Source organism: Salmo salar, chromosome 14 (assembly GCF_965601325.2).
Source record: "Salmo salar chromosome 14, fSalSal1, whole genome shotgun sequence".
Classification (NCBI taxonomy): Eukaryota; Metazoa; Chordata; class Actinopteri; order Salmoniformes; family Salmonidae; genus Salmo; species Salmo salar.
The window spans coordinates 54,107,802-54,130,264 of NC_138304.1; the positions used below are offsets into that span (position 1 = coordinate 54,107,802).

At 45.2% G+C, this 22,463-nt stretch overlaps 1 protein-coding gene across 2 annotated transcripts; it reads right to left on the bottom strand.

Moving 5' to 3' along the window:
• Positions 1–1,967: 1,967 nt before the first annotated feature.
• LOC106569747 (transcription factor BTF3 homolog 4) lies at positions 1,968–21,262 on the bottom strand. 2 transcript variants are annotated; one of them, XM_045694536.2, is made up of 6 exons: positions 20,803–21,262; positions 19,267–19,329; positions 12,162–12,275; positions 9,304–9,505; positions 4,797–4,862; positions 1,968–3,603 (listed from the first exon to the last, which is right to left on the bottom strand). In XM_045694536.2, exons 1-6 carry the CDS (start codon positions 20,986–20,988, stop codon positions 3,557–3,559), a joined length of 678 nt encoding a protein of 225 aa, XP_045550492.1. In that variant the 5' UTR covers positions 20,989–21,262; the 3' UTR covers positions 1,968–3,556. The 2 variants fall into 2 exon arrangements, with proteins under 2 accessions (XP_045550492.1, XP_013996803.1); XM_014141328.3 differs by lacking the exon at positions 20,803–21,262 and adding an exon at positions 20,040–20,787.
• Positions 21,263–22,463: the final 1,201 nt, after the last annotated feature.

Here is a 22,463-nt window from a genome sequence, read left to right on the forward strand (position 1 = left end):
CTTCTCAAAAAACCTACACTCGATCCCTCTGAGGTCAACAACTACAGACCAGTATCCCTTCTTTCTTTTCTCTCCAAAACTCTTGAACGTGCCGTCCTTGGCCAGCTCTCTTGCTATCTCTCTCAGAATGACCTTCTTGATCCAAATCAGTCAGGTTTCAAGACTGGTCATTCAACTGAGACTGCTCTTCTCTGTGTCATGGAGGCTCTCCGCACTGCTAAAGCTAACTCTCTCTCCTCTGCTCTCATCCTTCTAGACCTATCTGCTGCCTTTGATACTGTGAACCATCAGATCCTCCTCTCCACCCTCTCCGAGTTGGGCATCTCCGGCGCGGCTCACTCTTGGATTGCGTCCTACCTGACAGGTCGCTCCTACCAGGTGGCGTGGCGAGAATCTGTCTCCGCACCACGTGCTCTCACCACTGGTGTCACTCAGGGCCCTCTCCTATTCTCGCTATACACCAAGTCACTTGGCTCTGTCATATCCTCACATGGTCTCTCCTATCATTGCTACGCAGACGACACACAATTAATCTTCTCCTTTCCCCCTTCTGATAACCAGGTGGCGAATCGCATCTCTGCATGTCTGGCAGACATATCAGTGTGGATGACGGATCACCACCTCAAGCTGAACCTCGGCAAGACGGAGCTGCTCTTCCACCCAGGGAAGGACTGCCCGTTCCATGATCTCGCCATCACGGTTGACAACTCCATTGTGTCCTCCTCCCAGAGTGCTAAGAGCCTTGGCATGACCCTGGACAACACCCTGTCGTTCTCAGCTAACATCAAGGCGGTGACCCGATCCTGTAGGTTCATGCTCTACAACATTCGCAGAGTACGACCCTGCCTTACACAGGAAGCGGCGCAGGTCCTAATCCAGGCACTTGTCATCTCCCGTCTGGATTACTGCAACTCGCTGATGGCGGGGCTCCCTGCCTGTGCCATTAAACCCCTACAACTCATCCAGAACGCCGCAGCCCGTCTGGTGTTCAACCTTCCCAAGTTCTCTCACGTCACCACCCTCCTCCGCACACTCCACTGGCTTCCAGTTGAAGCTCGCATCTGCTACAAGACCATGGTGCTTGCCTACGGAGCTGTGAGGGGAACGGCACCTCCGTACCTTCAGGCTCTGATCAGGCCCTACACCCAAACAAGGGCACTGCGTTCATCCACCTCTGGCCTGCTCGCCTCCCTACCTCTGCGGAAGCACAGTTCCCGCTCAGCCCAGTCAAAACTGTTCGCTGCTCTGGCACCCCAATGGTGGAACAAGCACCCTCACGACGCCAGGACAGCGGAGTCAATCACCACCTTCCGGAGACACCTGAAACCCCACCTCTTTAAGGAATACCTGGGATAGGATAAAGTAATCCTTCTTACTCCCCCCCCCCCCCTAGAAAATGATATAGATGTACTATTGTAAAGTGGTTGTTCCACTGGATATCATAAGGTGAATGCACCAATTAGTAAGTCGCTCTGGATAAGAGCGTCTGCTAAATGACGAAAATGTAAATGTAATAAAACCAATGTTGTTATCCCTAATACAGCTAATAAAACCAATGTTATTATCTCTAATACAGCTAATAAACAATGTTATTATCTCTAATACAGCTAATAAAACCAATGTTGTTATCCCCAATACAGCTAATAAACACAATGTTATTATCTCTAATACAGCTAATAAAACCAATGTTGTTATCCCCAATACAGCTAATAAACATAATGTTATTATCTCGAATACAGCTAATAAACAATGTTATTATCTCTAATACAGCTAATAAACACAATGTTATTATCTCTAATACAGCTAATAAAACCAATGTTGTTATCCCCAATACAGCTAATAAAAACACAATGTTGTTATCCCCAATACAGCTAATAAAAACACAATGTTGTTATCCCCAATACAGCTAATAAAAACACAATGTTATTATCTCTAATACAGCCAATAAAAACACAGCAAACGAAATATTAAAATGGATCACATATTTTGTTTTTAATACACAGGAAGAATAACAATTCAATAAGTCTAATGATGTCTGACTGGGTTGAAACGTGTTCGCCGTGCTATAGCAAAGGGCCATTTAAACCTTCTAGATGTTGCCGATCGTAAGGTGCGTTCGAAATGGGACTCTTATTTACTCACTGTGATACTACAAGAGGCAAAGAGTACCATTTAAGAACGCAAAGACCAAGTGCCCACGTCACTCAGGGGGATCTAGTCCCGAATGTGACAGCCTGTTAAAATATATGTTGTGTTGCTATGGCGTTGGTACACTGGGCCTCTGTCCAAAATACCAGACGATAACGGCCGTTCCTTTAACGACAGTTCCACCATAACAGAGAGGTCTGGGGTGTATTCAGTTAAAAGTGAAACATTCTGAACGTCACAGATGTCAATAGAATGGATAGAGCAGACATGATTCTCCGTTACATTTGACAAGACATATCTGTTCTATACGTTACATTTTCTTTAGCTGAACGTTCTGTAACATTACGTCTTCCTGAACAGGCCCCTGTTTGAGCCCACATGATAGAGGGTACTGAGTTGGTACTGGGTAGTTGGTACTGGGTCGTTGGTACTGGGTAGTTGGTACTGGGTAGTTGGTACTGGGTAGTAGGTGGGGTACTGAGTTGGTACAGAGTAGTTGGTACTGGGTAGTAGGTGGGGTACTGAGTTGGTACTGGGTAGTTGGTACTGGGTCGTTGGTACTGGGTAGTAGGTGGGGTACTGAGTTGGTACTGGGTAGTAGGTGGGGTACTGAGTTGGTACTGGGTAGTTGGTACTGGGTAGTTGGTACTGGGTAGTAGGTGGGGTACTGAGTTGGTACAGAGTAGTTGGTACTGGGTAGTAGGTGGGGTACTGAGTTGGTACTGGGTAGTTGGTACTGGGTCGTTGGTACTGGGTAGTAGGTGGGGTACTGAGTTGGTACAGAGTAGTTGGTACTGTGTAGTTGGTACTGGGTAGTAGGTGGGGTACTGAGTTGGTACTGGGTAGTAGGTGGGGTACTGAGTTGGTACTGGGTAGTAGGTGGGGTACTGAGTTGGTACTGGGTAGTTGGTACTGGGTAGTTGGTACTGGGTCATTGGTACTGGGTAGTAGGTGGGGTACTGAGTTGGTACAGAGTAGTTGGTACTGGGTAGTTGGTACTGGGTAGTAGGTGGGGTACTGAGTTGGTACTGGGTAGTAGGTGGGGTACTGAGTTGGTACTGGGTAGTTGGTACTGGGTCATTGGTACTGGGTCGTTGGTACTGGGTAGTTGGTACTGGGTCGTTGGTACTGGGTAGTTGGTACTCGGTAGTTGGTACTCGGTAGTTGGTACTGGGTCGTTGGTACTGGGTAGTTGGTACTGGGTAGTTGGTACTGGGTCGTTGGTACAGGGTAGTTGGTACTGGGTCATTGGTACTGGGTAGTTGGTACTCGGTAGTTGGTACTGGGTAGTAGGTGGGGTACTGGGTAGTTGGTACTGGGTAGTTGGTACTGGGTCATTGGCACTGGGTAGTTGATACTGGGTCGTTGGTACTGGGTGGAGGGTAGAAGAGGGCTGGATTTGGATTGGTTAGTCGGCTTCATTCTTTGACGCCTCATCAAAGTTTTCTACAAGATCTGTGGAGAGGAGAGATGGGAGTTAATTCCAGACGAGTCTCATATGAAGCAAACTTAAAACACAGAATATTTAATTCAATATGCTATGAGAAACTAGCCTGGCTGTGGCCAGAACCATTCTTCTGCTAAGCCAAATTTCAAAGTAAAACCCAAGCAAATCACCTGTTCTCAGATTAGCAATGAACATATTTAAAAATGACTGAAAACTGTTCCAAGATCACATGGAGATAATCCTGAACACCATGGCGTACTAGCAACATACTGCACCATATCACACCAGGGAGAGACCAACAAACTGCACCATATCACACCAGGGAGAGACCAACAAACTGCACCATATCACACCAGGGAGAGACCAACAAACTGCACCATATCACACCAGGGAGAGACCAACATACTGTACCATATCACACCAGGGAGAGACCAACAAACTGCACCATATCACACCAGGGAGAGACCAACAAACTGCACCATATCACACCAGGGAGACACCAACATACTGTACCATATCACACCAGGGAGAGACCAACAAACTGCACCATATCACACCAGGGAGAGAGACCAACAAACTGCACCATATCACACCAGGGAGAGACCAACCTACTGCACCATATCACACCAGGGAGAGAGACCAACATACTGCACCATATCACACCAGGGACAGAGACCAACCTACTGCACCATATCACACCAGGGAGAGAGACCAACATACTGCACAATATCACACCAGGGAGAGAGACCAACATACTGCACCATATCACACCAGGGAGAGACCAACCTACTGCACCATATCACACCAGGGAGAGACCAACATACTGCACCATATCACACCAGGGAGAGAGACCAACAAACTGCACCATATCACACCAGGGAGAGACCAACCTACTGCACCATATCACACCAGGGAGAGAGACCAACATACTGCACCATATCACACCAGGGACAGAGACCAACCTACTGCACCATATCACACCAGGGAGAGAGACCAACATACTGCACAATATCACACCAGGGAGAGAGACCAACATACTGCACCATATCACACCAGGGAGAGACCAACATACTGCACAATATCACACCAGGGAGAGAGACCAACCTACTGCACCTCCACGTGATCATTCACATCACAGTAAAAGGTCAAAGGTCGCATGATGCTGTCATTTAACAACGACGTGTGTCGTGTGAAACAATACCTGGAACGTGGTCCTCCTCCTCAATATCTTCTGGTTTGCTGATTGACATTGATTTGTTGTCAAGTACTGCAATTGGAGAAGGAATGGGTAAAAATATACATTTTATAAGGGACAGGGTGTGTGTCTGTATAGGGGACAGTGTGTGTGTATATAGGGGACAGTGTGTGATATATAGGGGACAGGGTGTGTGTGTATATATAGGGGACAGTGGGTGTGTCTATACAGGGGACAGAGTGTGTATATAGGGGACAGAGTGTGTCTGTATAGGGGACAGAGTGTGTGTCTGTATAGGGGACAGAGTGTGTGTCTGTATAGGGGACAGTGTGTGTGTCTGTATAGGGGACAGTGTGTGTGTCTGTCTGTATGGGGACAGAGTGTATGTATATAGGGGACAGAGTGTGTGTCTGTATAGGGGACAGTGTGTGTGTCTGTATAGGGGACAGTGTGTGTGTCTATACAGGGGACAGAGTGTGTGTCTGTATAGGGGACAGTGTGTGTCTGTATAGGGGACAGAGTGTGTGTCTGTATAGGGGACAGAGTGTGTGTCTGTATAGGGGACAGAGTGTGTGTCTGTATAGGGGACAGAGTGTGTGTCTGTATAGGGGCCAGAGTGTGTGTGTATAGGGGACAGAGTGTGTGTCTATACAGGGGACAGTGTGTGTCTGTATAGGGGACAGAGTGTCTGTCTGTATAGGGGACAGAGTGTGTGTCTGTATAGGGGACAGAGTGTGTGTCTATACAGGGGACAGAGTGTGTGTATATAGGGGACAGAGTGTGTGTCTGTATAGGGGACAGTGTGTGTGTCTATACAGGGGACAGAGTGTGTGTATATAGGGGACAGAGTGTGTGTCTGTACAGGGGACAGTGTGTGTCTATACAGGGGACAGAGTGTGTGTATATAGGGGACAGAGTGTGTGTCTGTATAGGGGACAGTGTGTGTCTGTATAGGGGACAGAGTGTGTGTCTATACAGGGGACAGTGTGTGTCTGTATAGGGGACAGTGTGTGTCTGTATAGGGGACAGAGTGTGTGTCTGTATAGGGGACAGAGTGTCTGTCTGTCTGTATAGGGGACAGAGTGTCTGTCTGTCTGTATAGGGGACAGTGTGTCTGTCTGTATAGGGGACAGTGTGTGTGTCTATACAGGGGACAGTGTGTGTCTATAGAGGGGACAGTGTGTGTCTGTATAGGGGACAGAGTGTGTGTCTGTATAGGGGACAGTGTGTGTGTGTCTGTATAGGGAACAGAGTGTATGTCTATATAGGGGACAGAGTGTGTGTCTGTATCGGGGACAGTGTGTGTGTCTGTATAGGGGACAGAGTGTATGTCTGTATAGGGGACAGAGTGTGTGTCTATACAGGGGACAGAGTGTGTGTATATAGGGGACAAAGTGTGTGTCTGTATAGGGGACAGTGTGTGTGTCTAAACAGGGGACAGAGTGTGTGTCTGTATAGGGGACAGTGTGTGTGTATATAGGGGACAGTGTGTGTCTGTATAGGGGACAGAGTGTGTGTCTGTATAGGGGACAGAGTGTATGTCTATATAGGGGACAGTGTGTGTGTCTGTATAGGGGACAGTGTGTGTGTATATAGGGGACAGTGTGTGTCTGTATAGGGGACAGAGTGTGTGTCTGTATAGGGGACAGAGTGTGTGTCTGTATAGGGGACAGAGTGTGTGTCTATACAGGGGACAGAGTGTGGGTCTGTATAGGGGACAGAGTGTCTGTCTGTATAGGGGACAGAGTGTGTGTCTGTCTTTATAGGGGACAGAGTGTGTGTCTGTCTGTACAGGGGACAGTGTGTGTGTCTGTATAGGGGACAGTGTGTGTGTCTATACAGGGGACAGTGTGTGTGTCTATACAGGGGACAGAGTGTGTGTCTGTATAGGGGACAGTGTGTGTGTCTATACAGGGGACAGTGTGTGTCTGTATAGGGGACAGAGTGTGTGTCTGTATAGGGGACAGAGTGTGTGTCTATATAGGGGCAGTGTGTGTGTCTGTATAGGGGACAGTGTGTGTGTATATAGGGGACAGTGTGTGTCTGTATAGGGGACAGAGTGTGTGTCTGTATAGGGGACAGAGTGTGTGTCTATACAGGGGACAGAGTGTGGGTCTGTATAGGGGACAGAGTGTCTGTCTGTATAGGGGACAGAGTGTGTGTCTGTCTTTATAGGGGACAGAGTGTGTGTCTGTCTGTATAGGGGACAGTGTGTGTGTGTCTGTATAGGGGACAGTGTGTGTGTCTATACAGGGGACAGTGTGTGTGTCTATACAGGGGACAGAGTGTGTGTCTGTATAGGGGACAGAGTGTGTGTCTATACAGGGGACAGTGTGTGTCTGTATAGGGGACAGAGTGTCTGTCTGTATAGGGGACAGAGTGTGTGTCTGTATAGGGGACAGAGTGTGTGTCTATACAGGGGACAGAGTGTGTGTATATAGGGGACAGAGTGTGTGTCTGTATAGGGGACAGTGTGTGTGTCTATACAGGGGACAGAGTGTGTGTATATAGGGGACAGAGTGTGTGTCTGTACAGGGGACAGTGTGTGTCTATACAGGGGACAGAGTGTGTGTATATAGGGGACAGAGTGTGTGTCTGTATAGGGGACAGTGTGTGTCTGTATAGGGGACAGAGTGTGTGTCTATACAGGGGACAGAGTGTGTCTGTATAGGGGACAGTGTGTGTCTGTATAGGGGACAGAGTGTGTGTCTGTATAGGGGACAGAGTGTGTGTCTGTATAGGGGACAGAGTGTCTGTCTGTCTGTATAGGGGACAGAGTGTCTGTCTGTCTGTATAGGGGACAGCGTGTCTGTCTGTATAGGGGACAGTGTGTGTGTCTATACAGGGGACAGTGTGTGTCTATACAGGGGACAGTGTGTGTCTGTATAGGGGACAGAGTGTGTGTCTGTATAGGGGACAGTGTGTGTGTGTCTGTATAGGGGACAGAGTGTATGTCTATATAGGGGACAGAGTGTGTGTCTGTATAGGGGACAGTGTGTGTGTCTGTATAGGGGACAGAGTGTATGTCTGTATAGGGGACAGAGTGTGTGTCTATACAGGGGACAGAGTGTGTGTATATAGGGGACAAAGTGTGTGTCTGTATAGGGGACAGTGTGTGTGTCTATACAGGGGACAGAGTGTGTGTCTGTATAGGGGACAGTGTGTGTGTATATAGGGGACAGTGTGTGTCTGTATAGGGGACAGAGTGTGTGTCTGTATAGGGGACAGAGTGTATGTCTATATAGGGGACAGTGTGTGTGTCTGTATAGGGGACAGTGTGTGTGTATATAGGGGACAGTGTGTGTCTGTATAGGGGACAGAGTGTGTGTCTGTATAGGGGACAGAGTGTGTGTCTGTATAGGGGACAGAGTGTGTGTCTATACAGGGGACAGAGTGTGGGTCTGTATAGGGGACAGAGTGTGTGTCTGTCTGTATAGGGGACAGAGTGTGTGTCTGTCTTTATAGGGGACAGAGTGTGTGTCTGTCTGTATAGGGGACAGTGTGTGTGTCTGTATAGGGGACAGTGTGTGTGTCTATACAGGGGACAGTGTGTGTGTCTATACAGGGGACAGAGTGTGTGTCTGTATAGGGGACAGTGTGTGTGTCTGTATAGGGGACAGTGTGTCTGTCTGTATAGGGGACAGTGTGTGTGTCTGTATAGGGGACAGTGTGTGTGTGTCTGTATAGGGGACAGTGTGTGTCTGTATAGGGGACAGTGTGTGTCTGTATAGGGGACAGAGTGTGTGTCTGTATAGGGGACAGAGTGTGTCTGTCTGTATAGGGGACAGTGTGTGTCTGTATAGGGGACAGTGTGTGTCTGTATAAGGGACAGAGTGTGTGTGTATAAAGGGGACAGTGTGTGTGTCTGTATAGGGGACAGATTGTGTGTATATAGGGGACAGAGTGTGTGTCTATACAGGGGACAAAGTGTCTGTATAGGGGACAGAGTGTGTGTATATAGGGGACAGAGTGTGTGTGTGTATATAGGGGACAGAGTGTGTGTCTGTATAGGGGACAGTGTGTGTCTGTATAGGGGACAGTGTGTGTCTGTATAGGGGACAGAGTGTGTGTCTGTATAGGGGACAGAGTGTGTCTGTCTGTATAGGGGACAGAGTGTGTGTCTGTATAGGGGACAGAGTGTGTGTGTATAAAGGGGACAGTGTGTGTGTCTGTATAGGGGACAGAGTGTGTGTATATAGGGGACAGAGTGTGTGTCTATACAGGGGACAAAGTGTCTGTATAGGGGACAGAGTGTGTGTATATAGGGGACAGAGTGTGTGTCTGTATAGGGGACAGAGTGTCTGTCTGTATAGGGGACAGAGTGTGTGTGTGTGTGTGTGTATATAGGGGACAGAGTGTGTGTCTATACAGGGGACAGAGTGTAAATGTGACCACGTCAGAAATTGTCCTTCTCATCTGCCTGTGCCTGTGTGTGTGTGTGTGCGTGCGTACGTGTGTGTTTGCGTGTGTGTGTGTACACTTGTATCTATCGGTGTCTCCATGTCCCACCCACCTTGGCGTGGGAACCGCTCTGCCAGTTTGCGGAGGCTGGTGAGGCTGTCTGCCCCCAGCTGGCTGAGGATGCCTGGGAGCATCTCTGTCAGCTGTTTGTTCTCTGCATGGCCTGTGATGGCAAACGTGTTGGCAGACAGAGAGGCCTGCACCTTGGGGTTGTTGAAGTGGATCACCGTGCCATCGTCCTTTATCATGTTCACCTGGGGGGGTAATTTAGACGAGGGTTGGACACCAGTTATCAATAGCAGGGGTCTCCTCTAGTTCTGGAATTGGATATCACTGGTACATACATACATACATACATACATACATACATACATACATACATACATACATACATACATACATACATACATACATACATACATACATACATACATACATACATACATACATACATACATACATACGGGAAGTATTCAGACTTGTTGACTTTTCCCACATTTTGTTACGTTACAGCCTTATTCTAAGATGGATTCAATTGTTTTTCTACACACAATACGCCATACTGACAAAGCAAAAACAGGTTTTTAGAAGAAAAAAAACTAAACTATAACATTTACATAAGTATTCAGACCCATTACTCAGTACTTTGTTGAAGCACCTTTGGCAGCAATTACAGCCTTGAGTCTTCTTGGGTATGACGCTACAAGCTTGGCACACCTGTATTCAGGGAGTTTCTCCCATTCTTCTCTGCAGATCCTCTCAAGCTCTGTCAGGTTGAATGGGGAGCGTCGCTGCACAGCTATTTTCAGGTCTCTCCAGAGATGTTCGATCGGGTTCAAGTCCGGGCTCTGGCTGGACCACTCAAGGACATTCAGAGACTTGTCCCGGAGCCACTCCTACATTGTCTTGGCTGTGTGCTTAGGGTTGTTGTCCTGTTGGAAGGTGAACCTTCGCCCCAGTCTGAGGTCCTGAGAGCTCCGGAGCAGGTTTTCATCAAGGATCTCTTTGTACTTTGCTCCGTTTATATTTTCCTCGATCCTGACTAGTCTCCCAGTCCCTGCCGCTGAAAAACATCTCCACAGCATGATGCTGCCACCACCATGCTTCACCGTAGGGATGGTGCAGGTTTCCTCCAGACTCGACGCTTGGCATTCAGGCCAAAGAGTTCAATCTTGATTTCACCAGACCAGATAATCTTGTTTCTCATGGTCTGAGAGTCTTTAGGGGCCTTTTGGCAAATTCCAAGCGGGCTGTCATGTGCCTTTTACTGAGGAGTGGCTTCTGTCTAGCCACTTTATCATAAAGGTCTGATTGGTGAAGTGCTGCAGAGATGGTTTTCCTTCTGGAAGGTCCTCCCATTTCCACAGAGGAACTCTGTTCTAGGTCACCTCCCAGACCAAGGACCTTCTCCCCCGATTGCTCAGTTTGGCCGGGTTGCCAGCTCTAGGGAGAGTCTTCGTGGTTCCAAACTTCTTCCATTTAAGAATGATGGAGGCCAATGTGTTCTTGGACACCTTTAATGCTGCAGATATTTTGTGGTACCCTTCCCCAGATCTGTGCCTTGACACAATCCTGTCTCGGAGCTCTACGGACAATTCCTTCGACCTCATGGCTTGGTTTTTACTCTGACATGCCCTGTCAACTGTGGGAACTTATATATACAGGTGTGTGCTTTTCCAAATCATGTCCAATCAATTAAATTTACCACAGGTGGACTCCAATCAAGTTGTAGAAACATCTCAAGGATGATCAATGGAAACAGGATGCACCTGAGCTCAATTTTGAGTGTCATAGTAAATGGTCTGAATACATAATAAGGTATCTGTATTTAAATTTGAATACATTTGCAAAAATGTCTAGAAACCTGTTTTCACTTTGTCATTATGTGGTATTGGGTGTAGATTAAGGATTTGAATAAGACTAACGTAACAAAAAGTGGAAAAAGTAGAAGGGGTCTGAATACTTTACGAATGCTCTGTACATATTCAGTGCCCTCCATAGTTACTTGGACAGGGAAGCATTTTCTCCTTTTGGCGCTATACTCCAAAAGTTTTTATTTCAAATCAAACAATGACTATGGAGGTTAAAGTGCAGACGGTCAGGTTTAATTCGAGGGTATTTTCATTCATATTGGGTGAACTGTTTAGAAATTACAATATTTTTCTGTACATAAGTTCCCCATTTTAGGGGACCAAAAGCATTGGGACAAATTCACTTATGTGTATTAAAGTAGTGAAAAGTTTAGTATTTGTGTGTCTAACTTTCTCAACTCATCATTATTCAAGATTATACATAATCATGGTAGCATCCACATTAATGTAGAAGTGTTTAGAAACACTTCATTTTTTTACAATATAAGTGACTACAAACTGATACATTATTTACCATTAATTTCTATTTCTCATAAAATAATCTGAAATACAACCAAAACAAACAGCAAATGTGTAGAGTCACAAGCTTATTGTAATCATTGTGTGCTAGGAATATGGGACCAAATACTAAACTTACTACTTTAATATAAGTCCCAATACTTTTGGTCCCCTAAACTGGAGGGACTAGGTACAAAAAGTGCTGTAATTATCTAAACGGTTCACCCGATATGGATGAAAATACCCTCAAATTAAATCTGACAGTCTGCACTTTAACCTCATAGTCATTGTTTTTGAATTAAAATCCAAAACGTTGGAGTATAGAGTCAAAAGAAGAAAAAAAAAATCCAGAATTGTCCCAGAAGGCACAGTAAATTAGTTTGTCAAAAAATGTTGAATTAATGAATAAGAGGAGAAAAACATTAGGAGAGAACTCCCAGCTGTGTTTTCACACGGGTAAGTGGACTGGCAATATAGAAACACTGATAACATAATAACACTTGGAGAAAAGGTGTGATGATGAAGTCATTGCTTGGCATACCTCCTCAATACCAGAGATGTTGTTCACTGCCAGTTTCTTCAAAGAACTCTGGAGTTTTTTGTCGTCAGCTGTTGCCGTTCTGTGAACCACCTTCTTTTTTCTACGAGCTGTTCCCTGAGGACAACAACAAGTTAGCAAGTTATTTGCACAATTAAAGTGAAATGCCTTTTCTTGCAAGCTCCAAAACCCAACAACGCAGTAATCAATATCAATGTAGCACTAAATATAACATAAGTTAGAACAAAAACACGAGAAATAAGAAGAACGTGACAAAGTAAGTAAGCTGTATACAGGGTCAGTACCAGTACCATATGAACAATGTACAGGGATACTGGAGTGATGGAGGTAGATATGTATAGGGGGAAGGGGACAGGGATACTGGAGTGATGGAGGTAGATATGTATAGGGGGAAGGGGACAGGGATACTGGAGTGATGGAGGTAGATATGTATAGGGGGAAGGGGACAGGGATACTGGAGTGATGGAGGTAGATATGTATAGGGGGAAGGGGACAGGGATACTGGAGTGATGGAGGTAGATATGTATAGGGGGAAGGGGACAGGGATACTGGAGTGATGGAGGTAGATATGTATAGGGGGAAGGGGACAGGGATACTGGAGTGATGGAGGTAGATATGTATAGGGGGAAGGGGACAGGGATACTGGAGTGATGGAGGTAGATATGTATAGGGGGAAGGGGACAGGGATACTGGAGTGATGGAGGTAGATATGTATAGGGGGATTACAGACTCCTCTTTAAATCTGGGTATTCCTCCAAAGCTCCATTGTCCTGAGTCTGCACAACTCTGCCAGGACCTAGGATCAAGGGAGATACTAAAGTGTTTTAGTACTATATCTCTTGACGCAATGATGAAAATAATCATGGCCTCCAAAACCTCAAGCTGCATACTGGACCCTATTCCAACTAAACTACTGAAAGAGCTGCTTCCTGTGCTTGGCCCTCCTATGTTGAACATAATAAACGGCTCTCTATCCACCGGATGTGTACCAAGCTCACTAAAAGTGGCAGTAATAAAGCCTCTCTTGAAAAAGCCGAATCTTGATCCAGAAATTATAAAAAACTATCGGCCTATATCGAATCTTCCATTCCTCTCAAAAATTTTAGAAAAAGCTGTTGCACAGCAACTCACTGCCTTCCTGAAGACAAACAATGTATACGAAACGCTTCAGTCTGGTTTTAGACCCCATCATAGCACTGAGACTGCACTTGTGAAGGTGGTAAATGACCTTTTAATGACGTCAGACCGAGGCTCTGCATCTGTCCTCGTGCTCCTAGATCTTAGTGACGCTTTTGATACCATCGATCACCACATTCTTTTGGAGAGATTGGAAACCCAAATTGGTCTACATGGACAAGTTCTGGCCTGGTTTAGATCTTATCTGTCGGAAAGATATCAGTTTGTCTCTGTGAATGGTTTGTCCTCTGACAAATCAATTGTAAATTTCGGTGTTCCTCAAGGTTCCGTTTTAGGACCACTATTGTTTTCACTATATATTTTACCTCTTGGGGATGTCATTCGAAAACATAATGTTAAATTTCACTGCTATGCGGACGACACACAGCTGTACATTTCAATGAAACATGGTGAAGCCCCAAAATTGCCCTCGCTAGAAGCCTGTGTTTCAGACATAAAGAAGTGGATGGCTGCAAACTTTCTACTTTTAAACTCGGACAAAACAGAGATGCTTGTTCTAGGTCCCAAGAAACAAAGCGATCTTCTGTTGAATCTGACAATTAATCTGGATGGTTGTACAGTCGTCTCAAATAAAACTGTGAAGGACCTCTGCGTTACTCTGGACCCTGATCTCTCTTTTGAAGAACATATCAAGACTGTTTCAAGGACAGCTTTTTTCCATCTACGTAACATTGTAAAAATCAGAAATTTTCTGTCCAAAAATGACGCAGAAAAATTAATCCATGCTTTTGTTACTTCTAGGCTGGACTACTGCAATGCTCTACTTTCCGGCTACCCGGATAAAGCACTAAATAAACTTCAGTTAGTGCTAAATACGGCTGCTAGAATCCTGACTAGAACCAAAAAATTTGATCATATTACTCCAGTGCTAGCCTCCCTACACTGGCTTCCTGTTAAGGCAAGGGCTGATTTCAAGGTTTTACTGCTAACCTACAAAGCATTACATGGGCTTGCTCCTACCTATCTTTCCGATTTGGTCCTGCCGTACATACCTACACGTACGCTACGGTCACAAGATGCAGGCCTCCTAATTGTCCCTAGAATTTCTAAGCAAACGGCTGGAGGTAGGGCTTTCTCCTATAGAGCTCCATTTTTATGGAATGGTCTGCCTACCAATGTGAGAGATGCAGACTCAGTCTCAACCTTTAAGTCTTTACTGAAGACTTATCTCTTCAGTAGGTCCTATGATTAAGTATAGTCTGGCCCAGGAGTGTGAAGGTGAACGGAAAGGCTGGAGCAACGGACCGCCCTTGCTGTCTCTGCCTTGCCGGTTCCCCTCTTTCCACTGGGATTCTCTGCCTCTAACCCTTTTACAGGGGCTGAGTCACTGGCCTACTGGTGTTCTTCCATGCCGTCCTTGGGAGGGTGCGTCACTTGAGTGGGTTGAGTCACTGACGTGGTCTTCCTGTCTGGGTTGGCGCCCCCGCCCTTGGGTTGTGCCATGGCGGAGATCGTTGTGGGCTATACTCGGCCTTGTCTTAGGACGGTAAGTTGGTGGTTGGAGACATCCCTCTAGTGGTGTGGGGGCTGTGCTTTGGCAAAGTGGGTGGGGTTATATCCTGCCTGTTTGGCCCTGTCCGGGGGTATCATCGGATGGGGCCACAGTGTCTTCTGATCCCTCCTGTCTCAGCCTCCAGTATTTATGCTGCAGTAGTTTATGTGTCGGGGGGCTAGGGTCAGTCTGTTACATCTGGAGTATTTCTCTTGTCTTATCCGGTGTCCTGTGTGTATTTAAATATGCTCTCTCTAATTCTCTCTTTCTCTCTTTCTGTCTTTCTCTCGGAGGACCTGAGCCCTAGGACCATGCCTCAGGACTACCTGGTATGATGACTCCTTGCTGTCCCCAGTCCACCTGGCCGTGCTGCTGCTCCAGTTTCAACTGTTCTGCCTGCGGCTATGGAACCCTGACCTGTTCACCGGACGTGCTTGTTGCACCCTCGACAACTACTATGATTATTATTATTTGACCATGCTGGTCATTTATGAACATTTTAACATTTTGACCATGTTCTGTTATAATATCCACCCTGCACAGCCAGAAGAGGACTGGCCACCCCTCATAGCCTGGTTCCTCTCTAGGTTTCTTCCTAGGTTTTTGGCCTTTCTAGGGAGTTTTTCCTAGGGAGTTTTTCCTAGCCACCGTGCTTCTTTCACATGCTTTGCTTGCTGTTTGGGGTTTTAGGCTGGGTTTCTGTACAGCACTTTGAGAATATCAGCTGATGTACGAAGGGCTATATAAAAATAAATTTGATTTTGATTTGATTTGGAAGGGGACAGGGATACTGGAGTGATGGAGGTAGATATGTATAGGGGGAAGGAGACGGATACTGGAGTGATGGAGGTAGATATGTATAGGGGTAAGGGGACAGAGATACTGGAGTGATGGAGGTAGATATGTATAGGGGGAAGGAGACGGATACTGGAGTGATGGAGGTAGATATGTATAGGGGTAAGGGGACAGAGATACTGGAGTGATGGAGGTAGATATGTATAAGGGAAAGGGGACAGGGATACTGGAGTGATGGAGGTAGATATGTATAGGGGGAAGGAGACAGGGATACTGGAGTGATGGAGGTAGATATGTATAGGGGTAAGTGGACAGGGATACTGGAGTGATGGAGGTAGATATGTATAGGGGGAAGGAGACAGGGATACTGGAGTGATGGAGGTAGATATGTATAGGGGGAAGGGGACAGGGATACTGGAGTGATGGAGGTAGATATGTATAGGGGGAAGGGGACAGGGATACTGGAGTGATGGAGGTAGATATGTATAGGGGGAAGGGGACAGGGATACTGGAGTGATGGAGGTAGATATGTATAGGGGAAAGGGGACAGGGATACTGGAGTGATGGAGGTAGATATGTATAGGGGGAAGGGGACAGGGATACTGGAGTGATGGAGGTAGATATGTATAGGGGGAAGGGGACAGGGATACTGGAGTGATGGAGGTAGATATGTATAGGGGGAAGGGGACAGGGATACTGGAGTGATGGAGGTAGATACGTATAGGGGTAAGGGGACAGGGATACTGGAGTGATGGAGGTAGATATGTATAGGGGTAAGGTTACTAGGCAACAGGATATAAGACAAACAGAGTAGCAGCAGCGTATATGACGATTGTATGCAAGCGTGTGTGTGTGTGTAGAGTCTGTATAAATGTGTGACCATGTTATGTGTGTGTTAGAGTATCAGTGTGTGTGAGTGTGTATAGAGACAGTGAGTGTGTATAGAGACAGTGAAAAAAAAAACAAATGGGTCAACTCAGTCCATTTAGCCATTCTGTTAGCTATTTATCAGTCTTACAGCTTGGGGATAGAAGCTGTTCAGGAGCCTGTTGGTGTCCGTGCAGAAGCAAAGCGGACAGTCTATGGCTTGGGTGGCGGGAATCCCAACAATTTTCCCGGGCCTTCCTTTCACACCACCTGATAGAAGTCCTGGATGGCAGGGAGCTCAGCCCCAGTGATCTACTGGGCTGTCCGTACTAGAGGTCGACCGATTAAATCGGAATGGCCGATTAATTAGGGCCGATTTCAAGTTTTCATAACAAATCGGAAATCGGTATTTTTGGACGCCATTATTTTTTTGGACCTTTATTTAACTAGGCAAGTCAGATTAAGAACACATTCTTATTTTCAATGACGGCCTAGGAACAGTGGGTTAACTGCCTTGTTCAGGGGCAGAACGACAGATTTTTACCTTGTCAGCTCGGGGATTCAATCTTGCAACCTTACGGTTAACTAGTCCAACGCTCTAATCACCTGCTTTACATTGCACTCCACGAGGAGCCTGCCTGTTACGCAAATGCAGTAAGAAGCCAAGGTAAGTTGCTAGCTAGCATTAAACTTATCTTATAAAAAACAATCAATCTTCACATAATCACTAGTTAACTACACATGGTTGATGATAATACTAGTTTATCTAGCCTGTCCTGCTTTGCATATAATCGCTTAGGTACACGTTGCTCAAACCATAAACATATGCCTTTCTTAAAATCAATACACAAGTATATATTTTTAAACCTGCATATTTAGTTAATATTGCCTGCTAACATGAATTTCTTTAACTAGGGAAAATGTGTCACCTCTGCAACAGAGTCAGGGTATATGCAGCAGTTTGGGCCGCCTGGCTCGTTGCGAACTGTGAAGTCTATTTCTTCCTAACAAAGACAGCCGACTTCGCCAAACGGGGGATGATATAACAAAAGCGCATTTGCGAAAAAAGCACAATCGTTGCACGACTGTACCTAACCATAAACATCAATGCCTTTCTTAAAATCAATACACAGATGTATATATTTTTAAACCTGCATATTTAGCTAAAAGAAATCCAGGTTAGCATTCAATATTAACCAGGTGAAATTGTGTCAGGGTATATGCAACAGTTTGGGCCGCCTGGTTCATTGCGAACTAATTAGCCAGAATTTTACGTAATTATGACATAACATTGAAGGTTGTGCAATGTAACAGGAATATTTAGACTTAGGGATGCCACCCGTTAGATAAAATGAGTCCTACAGCGTGGTAGTCATTGTGGCATGAAGCTTTTAAGAGTTCACGGCGGACAAGAACAACGAGTGAAGACAACACATTATTCCAGTGGGAGCGGGTACAAACAAGAGAAACAATGCAGAGCAGCCATGAATGGAGAATGGATACAACCATTGAAAACCTTTGGATACAACACACACAGTGAACACAGACAGAATCTTCTGCCCATTGGTTAGACTCAGAGCCCTGGGAAATGTATACAAGTCTTCACTCAAAACATTTCTCAACTCATTTTGAACCATCTCTGGTCAGTATAATGGAGTTAGAAGCCTAACTTACAACCGTCATAAACTTATAAGCAATTTTGAAGAACCCCTTGATCCACGCTGTATCACAACGGGCCGTGATTTGGAGTCTCATAGGAAGGCGCACAATTGGCCCAGCGTCGTCCAGGTTTGGCCGATGTAGGTCGTCATTGTAAATAAGAATTTGTTCTTAATCTGACATGCCTAGTTAAATAAAGGTTCCAATTTAAATAATAACCGGTTAGTGATATCCTGAGTGTCAACAGCGCCATCTATCTGTGGAGGGGAGACAGCACAGGAGGATGCCCCTACTAAACAGTAGGAGACAAAACAATGGGCCCCGTAGTCCAGCCACACAGGCCCCAGGCTGAATGGGCCAAAACATCTGTCCATAATAGGAATGCTGAACTCAGGGAAACAGGACTGGCAGCTGCTTTATCACGTCTAACTCCCTTCAACCAGGCATTTAGGCAGCAGTTGGTTTGGTAACCATCAACCCAACCCATTACATTGACCTATATACTAGGCAGTGTTAAAGGAAGGCCCAAAAAATTGTCAAAGACTCCAGTCACCCAAGTCAGACTGTTCTCTCTGCTACTGAACGGCAAGCTGTACCGGAGTGCCAAGTCTAGGACCATAAGGCTCCTTAACAGCTTAACAAGCCATAAGACTGCAGAGCAACTAATCAAATGGACACCCGAACTATTTACATTGACCCCCCCCCCCTTTGTTTTTACACTTCTGCTACGCTCTGTTTATTATCTATGCATAGTCACTTTACAAATTACCTCGACTAACCTGTACCCCCGCACATTAACTCGGTACTGGTACCCCCTGTATATAGCTTTGTTATTGTTATGTAATTATCTTGTTACTTTAAAAAAATTTACTTCAGTTTATTTAGTAAATATTTTCTTAACTCTATTTCTTGAACTGCATTTTTGGTTAAGGGCTTGTAAGTAAGCATTTCACAGTAAGGTCTACACCGGCACATGTGACATAGAATTTGATTTGATTACCAGATATGAAAAAGTGAAATAGTGTACTGTGTCATAATGAAATATAAATTGAAAATGTAGAGGTAGTAGTTAGTTACCTTTCCACCTATCCGAACCTGGGCCTGAAGTATGGCGAGTTTCTCTTGGTTCATGGCCTTTATCTGATAAAGGAAGGGACAGACAATATTTCCATATATGAATTTAAAACAATGGCAACGAAAACGTATGTCTACTCACTACTGAATGAAATTAATCTGTTTCAGTCACTGAATCTATTATCTTACTACAGGTTTATCCTTAAACCACTGTGGAAATGTTGAATTGACCTAGTTACAAATTAAGGAAGCTGTTGAATAAACTTACAGTTGAACTGGTTATATATATATATATATATATATATATATATATATATATATATATATATCGAGCTATTTAGTTAACTAAAGTTAGCTAGATAACATTGTTAGTAACTAGCAAGCTAACTAGTAATTACCTTTAACTAGATAAACCCTTAGTTAAAACATTGACACTTAGCTAGCCATAAAATACATAGCTACTTATCTAACTGTCATTTAGCAAGTTATTAACCAATTTAATGTTTTATTAGATGCATTTCTAAAAGTAACAAACGGTTCAGAGATTATTGGCGAGGTGACTAGCTAACTGTTTAGGTTAAAAAAGAAGAAGGTTAACGTTACTACATAAACCATAGCTAAGCTAACTAGCTAGGTAACCTAGCCAACGAGACAAATGTAAACAAAACAAAATGTGATGCTCAAAGCAAACCGACAGAAACGTGTATTACTTTAATAAGGTTGTTATCTTTCTTTTTGTCTGACAGTCCATAGTGCCAGTTGAATCATGTATTTACCCGTGTAAAGACAGCCTCGGTAGCTTGTTGTATTGATCGGTGACACCGTACAGCAGCTCTATCCAGACCGGTTCACAGCACAACCGAACTGGGACTCAGCAGGAAACACGCGGTTAGTGAATGGCGACGGTGGTGAATTGGAAAATAATGGTATTTTCTCACCGCCAGGTGACAATATTTCCTTGGTGTGTAGATTTTCAACAAAAGGGTAATTGTTGTTCAGGTTGAATACCTGAAGAATATTCTTGTGGTTAGTGCCCGGAGTCTGACCCGCTGGGTAAATGGAGAAAAAGATGAATGTCTTTCAGTCTTGTTGTTTTTTGTTGTTGATAAAGAGCAAATACCTACGCATGTGAAGCTTGGTTATGTAAGATACGCTGGAAGAGTTTTTGTCCACAAAACCATTGCAGTGTAAGAATTGTAAAGGATTTGGCCATGTTTCAAGTGTCTGCAGACTCACAGAGTATATTAAAGAACGGTGTGTAGAAGGACAACCTGTGTTACAATTGTAATGGGGATCATGATCCTGAGTTCCTGGAGTGTGCCCTGTAAGGGCGAAGGATATGGAGGTGGCAAAAGTTAGAGTAGTCAATCGAATCTCCTATGCGGAAGCGAATTAAAATAATTTAGTGAAGTTATGGTAGTGGATACACCACAGCCTGTAGTAAATGTTTACTGCCAGTCAAAAGATACCCTGTGTGTATCTTTTGACTGAGGGGCCCGCTGTGTTGAGGATCAGCGTGGCGGATGTGTTGTTACCTACCCATACCACTTCGAGGCGGCCTGTCAGGAAGTCCAGGATCCAGTTGCAGAGGGAGGCTGGGGTATACTTTGACACTAGACTGACCTGGGCAGAACACATCGAGAGAGTGGTGGGAAAGTGTAAGAAGGTGCTAAACGTGATGCGTTGTCTGACGGAGAAGGAGTGGGAGGGCTGGGCGTTCCTCATTCAGGACCATGTATGTTACATTGATCTGATCTGTAATAAACTATGGCAGTATAGCGTATGGTTGGGCAGCCCTGACCTCATCTGTAATAGACTATGGCAGTATAGCGTATGGTTCGGCAGCCCAGACCTCATCTGTAATAGACTATGGCAGTATAGCGTATGGTTCGGCAGCCCAGACCTCATCTGTAATAGACTATGGCAGTATAGCGTATGGTTCGGCAGCACAGACCTTATCTGTAATAAACTATGGCAGTATAGCGTATGGTTCGGCAGCCCAGACCTCATCTGTAATAGACTATGGCAGTATAGCGTATGGTTTGGCAGCCCAGACGTCATCTGTAATAAACTATGGCAGTATAGCGTATGGTTTGGCAGCCCTAACCTCATCTGTAATAGACTATGGCAGTAGAGCGTATGGTTCAGCAGCCCTGACCTCATCTGTAATAGACTATGGCAGTATAGCGTATGGTTGGGCAGCCCTGACCTCATCTGTAATAGACTATGGCAGTATAGCGTATGGTTCGGCAGCCCTGACCTCATTGGAAAGGCTAGATGTCATACAGGGACAAGGACTCAGAATATGTAGCGGGGCGTTAGGAGACAGCAGCTGCCATTGAATTATTTGGTCAACTTACAAGGACATGGGGTGTCTCATCCTGAGAAAGGGATTTTACAGGCATGCTGGGAACATGAGCGAAGACAGAAGACGAGCTTTGGGTAGGTGGGGTAATACCCAAGCGAAGGAGATGGGACCATATGGAAGAGAGTTTAGTCCAATGGTAGCTGTTCCTGTAAACCCACCATGGCTACTCCCATCTCCAGTAGTTGATCTAGAAGTGTTGGAGAGACTACAGAAAGATAGGGAGGGTGTTGATCCATCTGATTGGAGAGACTAGGGAAAGATAGGGAGGGTGTTGATCCATCTGATTGGACTACAGAAAGATAGGGAGGGTATTGATCCATCTGATTGGACTACAGAAAGATAGGGAGGGTGTTGATCCATCTGATTGGAGAGACTAGGGAAAGATAGGGAGGGTGTTGATCCATCTGATTGGAGAGACTACAGAAAGATAGGGAGGGTGTTGATCCATCTGATTGGAGAGACTAGGGAAAGATAGGGAGGGTGTTGATCCATCTGATTGGACTACAGAAAGATAGGGAGGGTGTTGATCCATCTGATTGGAGAGACTACAGAAAGATAGGGAGGGTGTTGATCCATCTGATTGGAGAGACTAGGGAAAGATAGGGAGGGTGTTGATCCATCTGATTGGAGAGACTACAGAAAGATAGGGAGGGTATTGATCCATCTGATTGGACTACAGAAAGACAGGGAGGGTGTTGATCCATCTGATTGGACTACAGAAAGATAGGGAGGGTGTTGATCCATCTGATTGGACTACAGAAAGATAGGGAGGGTGTTGATCCATCTGATTGGACTACAGAAAGATAGGGAGGGTGTTGATCCATCTGATTGG

Bases quoted from the DNA above. Each gene is read 5' to 3' on its own strand.
- LOC106569747 (XM_045694536.2), bottom strand. From the start codon at position 20,988: ATGAGGAACGCCCAGCCCTCCCACTCCTTCTCCGTCAGACAACGCATC. The intron at 12,276-19,266 runs GTAACTAACTAC...TGTTGTCCTCAG, and splicing joins AGGTTCGGATAGGTGGAAAG to GGAACAGCTCGTAGAAAAAA. The intron at 3,604-4,796 runs GTATTGTTTCAC...TCCTCTCCACAG, and splicing joins GGAGGAGGACCACGTTCCAG to ATCTTGTAGAAAACTTTGAT.